At 41.3% G+C, this 8314-nt stretch overlaps 1 protein-coding gene and 1 long non-coding RNA gene across 2 annotated transcripts; both read left to right on the plus strand.

Annotated features, from left to right (window-relative positions):
- Positions 1–136: 136 nt before the first annotated feature.
- Positions 137–2632, plus strand: LOC138927812 (uncharacterized). Its single transcript, XR_011444289.1, has 3 exons — positions 137–623; positions 2023–2082; positions 2160–2632. It is a non-coding gene; the product is annotated as an uncharacterized lncRNA (long non-coding RNA).
- A 559-nt stretch (positions 2633–3191) lies between these two features.
- On the plus strand, positions 3192–5640 carry LOC108132283 (uncharacterized). Its single transcript, XM_017251628.3, has one exon. The coding sequence runs from the start codon at positions 3671–3673 to the stop codon at positions 5312–5314; it is 1644 nt and encodes a 547-aa protein (XP_017107117.2). The 5' UTR covers positions 3192–3670; the 3' UTR covers positions 5315–5640.
- Positions 5641–8314: the final 2674 nt, after the last annotated feature.

Here is an 8314-nt window from a genome sequence, read left to right on the forward strand (position 1 = left end):
TGGTGTTTTTTACGATATAGTATATTTTATTAAGTAACTCTATAGTTATAGCTACTAGACATCCCAAAGATACTTCACTTATATAGGTAATATCCTATGGATAGTGCATCTAGTCTTCATTACATTTTACTTCTTATATTATTTTTTTTTATTTTTTTCTAAAAAACTCCCACCTTCCTGTGGTTCTCACCTTTCCGCTTAAGTTGCGACGATAAATTTGTGAGCTTTCAATGCTTTTAGTGCCCCATGGATTACCGCACTTTCTTCCGCGTATTTTCTTCGCACTCTTGTTACGGTCAAGTGGGAAGTGGCAAGGTGGCCAACGTGACGACCAGGTAGCAAGGTGGCTAGGTTGGGTTACCAACTTTCAGCAGGAGTTCCCTTACTTGGCTACTGGACACTGAATACGGCTAACTGGTTACTGGCCATTGACCATCATTATCACTCTAATCATCATCATCATCATCATTATGCAATGCAGGACGGGATAGCCACGGACGGGATTGCCTCGTGGGGGTTGCCTCTTGGCGGCCTTTCAATAAACTGGCCATAAAAATACGGGAGCTAAAAACGGGAGCGGTTCGATGCCTTTTGGCTTTGTTTTTCCCGCTAAGAGCGTAACGGTAAATAAAGTGAAGTGGCCTGGAAGCGACACGCTGCAACGCAACGCAGTGCCACTGTGGCAGCCACTTTACTTGCAACTTGTAAGCCAAATACTGCCAGCCATCCAGCCTGCCTGACTGCCATCCTTTTGCCAAGTTTGCCGACTTGGCCAAGTTTTCCAACGGCCAATGGATTACATTTTTTTTCATCCTCTATTTTTTTTTAACTTTAGGCCTTTCCCGGGAAAAAGTCCCGGACGGAAATGATTAAGCCAGGCCAAAATATTGAGGCTTAAATGAATTAAAAAAAGGGCTTTTGGAGGTAACTGGAGTTGGTAATTGAATTTCAAGGATTTATTTAACAGATTTTGGTGTTTTTGGTTTAAAATTTAATAAAAAATATGAAGAATTAAAAAATAAACAAGAATTTTAAGCTTAAAAGCTATAAATATTAAGCTTAAACCTTAAATAATTAGGCTTTGTTTTATTTTCTTTTAAAATAAACTTAAAACGCCTATAATTCCCAACCTTCTCCAACCAAGTCTTAAACTTAACTCCCCCTTTTTATTAAAAATAATCTAAAAATATATATATTTCTTAATTTAAAATAATTTCAAGACATACAAGTTAATTAACTTAAGCCACTTTACCATTTACTTTCGTTGCCAAATCCGTAAGTGGAAGAATTCACATCTCCGGGTCTCGAACTTGCCATGTTTACGGATTTGTGGGCCAGAAGTGCTTAATTGCCTGAAACCAGATCCCAAAAAAAAAAAAACAACAACAAACAACAATAACAGTATAGGCCCAAAAACAATGCTACTTGACCATGTGAAACATTGCAACGTTGCAACTACAAAATTTTTTGGTCGAAAATTGCCAACGGCTATGGCCAGTTTAATTGCTTTTCTGGCCACCCAGCTGCCATCCACTTTGGTTCGGGCTTTAATGAGACACACAGGACAGGACCGGACAGACAGACGGTTTGGGCCTTGTCCACCATCGGTGGTGGAAACAGTGCGTATGCGTAATTAACACAGAAATCAAAATACAAACCAACAGAAAAAAAAGAAAATCAACAACCCACCAGGTGGGAAAACAATCCCCGGTATAAAAATAATGGCCAAAGGGGGATTAAGTGGGGGGATATAGACTAGTGGGATGAACTTCTACTGGCTTTGGGGAGTGTATAAAGGTTAGATATATTTTTAAGATGTATCTACAAATAAAAAGAGCAACAGGCGCTCGTTTAATGCCTAAGCAGGAACCCCTACACTTTCCAGCTCCCTAACCTTTCAAAACCCCCCTTTCAAAAAATATTTAAAAATATATATATATTTTCTTTACACCCCCAACTTGTTAATTATCTTTAAAACTTTATTTCTTAATTTCTAATTTATTAGTTTCTCTCTCCTTTCAGAATTTTTCCCGGAAATACCTTGGACTTCCGCTTCAGGGTTAAGTAACAGCTGAGTAACAGGTAAGGCTGAGTCACAGCAGGACGTCTCATTGCATATACAAGCAGGCCAATCATGTCCTTGCCACGCCCCGTTTCAGAGAGGGCGGGAATGGAAATGGATTCATAAATTATACAACATGAAGCTGTACACATGAAATATGCGAATTAGTTGGCAGGAGGAGGAGGTGGAGGAGGCCCAAGGCGGAGAAAGTAAAGAAAGTGGGAGTGAGTCGAGGAGGAGGACAGTCTCCCAGTAGGAGAGCCATAATTCAGGACAATTGGCCAAAAGGACTCACCCACTCGACTCTATCAGTGTCCATCAAGCCACTGAGAGCATCGCCATTTTCCACCAAAGTCCTGGAGGAGCATATTCCTACGTAGTTTCCAACGTTCCCAAGGACAACCAAGGCATTGGGAGGGCTTCTATCTGGGACCTTCAGGACCAACTAATAAAGCAACTCAATTAGACGGCTGCTGAGGCCGAAAAAATAAAACATAATAAGAGCCAACTAGACTTCTGAACCTCCTCAGGGCTTAAAAACCCTAAAAAATTCCTCCAAAAATAGACAAGATTACACTTCAGATGGAGATCTCTTCAAAATAACAGAGCCTTAAAAAATATATTAAAATCATATATAGTATATTTTTAAAAAGAGTATCCATCAAGTGGAATAATTGGGAGGAAAATCCAAAAAAAAAATTCTAAAAATAAAAGGCTAGCCGGACCAGTCCTCGCACTTTTGCGGCTGCCAGCGAAAAATATTCAACTCAATAAAATAAACTAATTTAATTAAAAGATGCTAGAAAGGGCAAGTTCTTAAAGCATTTAAGTTTAAAACAAAAATAAGTAAAATATTAAAAAAAAAAAGAGACTTGGTTGCCTAATCCATTAGTTTCACTTTCCAACTTCCAAGACAACAAATATTGCGTATACGCCTCATGGCCTAAAGCTAATTGCAGCACTTAGCGGCAATTTGCGTTGATTTTTAATTGCCACAGAGACTGGGCTCTGTCCCAGATACCTGTCGTATCAAAAGTTACTAGTTACGACAGCTTTTATCGAATTTTTGAGATCGAGGTAGTCTATGAAAGTTCTATCCCTGTAGGCCCCAGAGTTTTGTGAAGTTACCCTTCATTCGATACGTAAACAGTAAACGAGAAAGATCTACTTCTCCAGTAAGCTAAAACAATTTCTAAAAAGTAAAAAAGAAAATATTTCAAAAAAAAAAAACTAAATTCCAAAAATATTTTTTTTTCAAACAAAAAAAGTTCAAAGCGTTTTGTTTTTTGTTTCAAATTTCGTTTTTGTTTCTAATTGTGTTTTTGGTTTGTGTTTTTTGTTTTGGCGACTTTCGATAACTTTCGATTTGTTAGCTAGTGATATTTGTGCTGTGCTTCGATAACTTTCGATAGCTTCAACCGCGACTGCTTGTCCTGCTTTCGATAACTTTGGATTGTGTTATCAGCGACACCAGTGCTGCTTTCGATTGCTTCAACCGCGATTATTTGCCCTGCTTTCGATAACTTTCGATAGCCTGACTAGCGACATCTGTGCTGCGTTTTGTGCTACTTTCGATAACATTCGATAACAACCGATAACTGCTCAAAGATGTGGCGTATGATCAACAAACCGGAACGCCGCAATTTCTATGTCCGGAACGGTGTGGCCTACACCGAGGATCGCATCCCCATACGCCGTGTCAGCTGGAGCTGTGTGTACCCGATTCCTTTGATCTCAGTGACTCGTCACTTCAGCGACTTTGGATCCCTCTCTGAGGTGACCCAAGACCATCGCACGGACCTTGGCACAATTCTTTTTATGACGGTATTCGGTGCCGCCAGGGCTCTGTACAATCAGTCGCATTTTGTGAACGGCAAGCGGGTGAACTTGATGGCGAGTCCCACTCGCTATCAACCGCAGTTTGGAGGCGGAACCATTTCCGGTTATGATCTGGCGATCACCGACGATGTACTACGCACTGTGGTGAGAAAATACCTGACGCTGGAGTCGCGGATCAATTTTGCGGCGACGTGCCCGCGCTTCGAGGAGATTTACCTGCTGGAGTCGAAGAACTGCACCAAGGTGCTGTATTTGGCGGAGTTGGGCGAACTGACCGATTGGGGAATCACGGAGCTGATGCGTCTGTCGGGGCCGCACATCCAGGTGATCCTGGGCGGACCGTTGCCGATGCGGTGGCCGCACATGAAGCGTCTGGTCACGATGCTGGGGCCATGTTGCCCGGCCCTAAAAAGCGTTCACCTGACCGAAGTGCTACTGACTAACTTTCACTTGAACCACCTGTTCGAACGTTCCCAGGGAATACGATGCATCACGGAACTAACACTGCGGCGCTGTGGACTGATGGACCATGACCTGCTATCTCTGAACGAAATGTCTTCGATTATGTATCTTGATGTGGGGTGGAACACGGGCTTAGTGGGGTTGACCCTCTATGCTCTCCCCCACTCCATAGCTACCCTGGTCCTGAGTCGGTGCCCTAACCTCAAGCCTAGCAACCTTCAGCGGCTGGGCAACCGACCACAATTGCGTAATCTCAGGTGTTCGATCATCCTGTACCGGACCATCAACGTGGAATGGATGGAGGACAATGAGCCCAATACGAACGAGGAGGTCTACAAACCGCTTGTTGTCAAGTGCCCAAAATTGTATATCTTGGAGGTCACTGTGTGCCCCTACCAGGATGAGGATGAGATTGCTAATTTTCCAGAGCTGACGAGATTGACGTTGGTGCCCCTGCCGATAGAGCCAGAACCCTATTCCGTCAAGGATTCTCTGATGAGTGCCCTCGCGGAGAAGAACATATTGGAGCATTTGGACATCGGGTATGCAAATTCGAGCTTTGTGGGCATCGACAGTCTGCGGGCCATTACTCGTCTCACCCATCTGCAAAGTTTGACGTTGCCGAACCAAGATCTTTCTGATTTCGATTTAAGGGATTTGGCGAACCTTTCCGATCTCCGATACTTGAACGTGAGTGGCTCGACGTATTTAACCAACACTACCGTTGTGAATCTGGTCAAAAAGTTGCGTCGGCTGAGGGTGTTGAGCGTAAGGCGGTGTCCTAAGATCTCCTGCGAGGTCTTTCCGGCCCTGTTGATGGAGTTGCGTAGTCGCCGCCATGACTTGAGCGACGAGCACTTGGCCAAGTCTCTGGAATTGGATGTCACTTTCACCAAGGTCGTATCAATAGAGATTCCAGAAGCACAGGACTTGCTCAAAGTCATTATCTAAAGTTTCCAAGGACTCTTCTTTTTAAGATTCAGTATCTACATATTTCGTCTTCCCCCAAAATTTCCGTTCTTGTATTTTTTCACGTTTTGGGCCTCCAATTAAATTCCATTAAAAGTCCAAATTTTGTTGTCGGTAACCATATTGTTACTTTTGCCCACGACATCCACCTGCCACCTGACTGCTTGCCACCTGCCTGATGCTGCCTACTTGCCATCGCCCACTACCTCCTCAAGAATCGGTGGAATCTCCTCCAACCACCATCCAACTCACCTGGCCATTCCACAAACAATTAAATTGAATTCCGGCTGAATTTTCTTAAACAATATGCAATTTTTCTTGTAACTTTTTTTTAACTTTAATATTGTTTGAGGTTGTTAAGGAGTTGGTCGAAAAATTAGAAACTCAAATTGGAGATAATAGACTACAATAGTTTGGGGGTTATGTGGTTACAGTTTATATATATTTTATAATTCCACTTATCTCTAAATTATTATAGAACCTTTTAGATAGACATTGGTATTAAAGGTATACAATATTAAGCTCTAGATTGGAGATTATCTTTGTGGGGATTGTATTTTATAGGAATTAAAAGAAAGTTTTATCTGAATTTCCCTCTTTTGAATATTTTTCCAATAGCGTATCTTAAAAATCAGTCACTAATCTCCGCCACTATTAGTGTGGCGGAGACAAACACTCTGCTAATTTATAGAGTATTCAGGATTATAATATTATATACATATCTATTTTAAAGAATCTATACCTTTTATCCTTGAAATGGTTTTTAATATTTTTTCTGAAGAATTTATAAAATATTGTGGGTTATTGAGTTATTTTCTCATAATGACAGCCAAGACAGAAATCAGAAAATAATAAAAAATAATAAATGCGCAGATTGCACAACGAAATTAAGGCAATGCTAATGGGCGTACAAACAAGAGGGCGTGGCACAATCGAGGGCAATGCCCACTTCTGTCGCATACCAAAAATACAAAAAAACAAGAAAGCAAAGCTAACTTCGGGCGGAGCCGAAGTTTATATACCCTTGCAGCTATAACCGGATATATATCGCAAACATCGGATATAGTTGGCCGATCCTTATGATTACATCATAATAAAACCAATTAATTACAATAAAGAATCTAAAAAAAAGTCCCAAGCTTTTATCTTCAAAAATTTGAAAGTTGATATTTCTACCAAATACCATTTCCGATCGTTCAGTTATATGTCAGCTATAAGATATAGTCAACCGATCGTTATGAAATTTGGTAGATCGGATTGACTGACCAAAAATAGAATGTGTACCATGTGCCAGCTTTCTATCTTCAAAAACACGAAAGTTGGGTCATTTCCGATCGTTCAGTTATATGGCAGCTATAGGATATAGTCGGCCGATCCTAATGAAAATTTGTAGGTCGGATTAACTGACCAAAAATATAATCTGTACCAAGTTCCAGCTTTCTATCTTCAAAAACACGAAAGTTGGGTCATTTCCGATCGTTCAGTTATATGGCAGCTATAAGATATAGTCGGCCGATCCTTATGAAATTTGGCATGTCGTAATGTTTTGCCAAAAATAGCTCTCATGTCAAATTTGAACTCGCTAACTCTAAAAACACCAAAGTTATACCATTTCCGATCAATCAGTTATATGGCAGCTATAGGATATAGTCGGCCGATCCCAGCCGTTCCGACTTATATACTGCGTGCAAAGGAAAGAAGGGTGTGTGCAAAGTTTCAAGACGATAGCTTTAAAACTGAGAGACTAGTTCGCGTAGAAACAGACAGACGGACAGACGGACAGACGGACAGACTGACATGCTCATATCAACTCAGGAGGTGATCCTGATAAAGAATATATATACTTTATAGGGTCGGAGATGTCTCCTTCACTGCGTTGCACACTTTTGGACAAAATTATAATACCCTCTGCAAGGGTATAAAAATATATATGAAAATAAAAGATTGAAGACAACAAAAGACTGAAATCACCGCACCTCGTCCAACAAAAATCCAACACAAGAAAATCAAATTAGCGAGACAGACAAAGGCGTTACTAAGGGGGGGGGGGGGGGGGGACCAGAGTACCGGGGGGCGGTATATCTGGCCTAAAAAGATCTTAGAGTAGAGGAGGCGGGCGCACTTTTATTGATTTTGTAATTGAAGGTTAAATTTTAATGCGTTTGCAGTTAATAGCGCGTAATGTCAGGACGTTGCTCTAGTTTTTTTTTTCCTAATTGTGTGGAGAGGTGGGTAGTGCCAGTGGGTGCTTGCCACGCCACCAGGCTGCCTTCGTGGAAAACTGCGCCACCTGGTGGCCATTTACCCAGTAACAAGTAGTACAGTACTTGTAGTAGAGATCTTTAGATATAAAAGTATATTTTTAGCCCTTTTATTTATGGAAGTGGCACTTATTATAATATATTTGTGATACTTCTTTAATGCAGAATCAAAGGTAATCGGTCCACAAATCGTTCAAGGTACTCCGCTTAAGAATCGGGTGACTATTGACAAAGATATAGCCATCGCCGTGGGCCATATTGGACCTCCATGCATTTTGCCCATTTTTGAAAGGGATCCTCCAGGAAATTTGACAAAAAATGTGAAAAATATTTTGTAGCTAGATTTTGATGCAGATTAAAAGGTAATCGGCCCACAAATCGTTTAAGGTACTCCGCTCAAGAATCGGGTGACTATTGGCAAAGATATAGCCATCGCTGTGGGCCATATTGTGCTTCCATGTATTTTCACTATGTTTAAAGGGGGTATATTCTTTATAAGTTTGTTACCATTTAGTGGGTGTGATTAGGCGATGGGTCTTTGGGTCCATAACTCCCTCTTCTTTCCCACATGTATCGAATGGATATCGATGCCATGTTGACCCGGCGCTGTCAGGTCATGTCGGACATTAATCTTCGCCTTTTCGAAATTCCACGCAAAATGCCAACAAAAGGGCGACCAGAATGGAGGTCCTGCCAGGACACCTATCTCTCTAGTTCTCTC

This window comes from Drosophila bipectinata, chromosome XR (genome assembly GCF_030179905.1).
Source record: "Drosophila bipectinata strain 14024-0381.07 chromosome XR, DbipHiC1v2, whole genome shotgun sequence".
Taxonomy (NCBI): Eukaryota; Metazoa; Arthropoda; class Insecta; order Diptera; family Drosophilidae; genus Drosophila; species Drosophila bipectinata.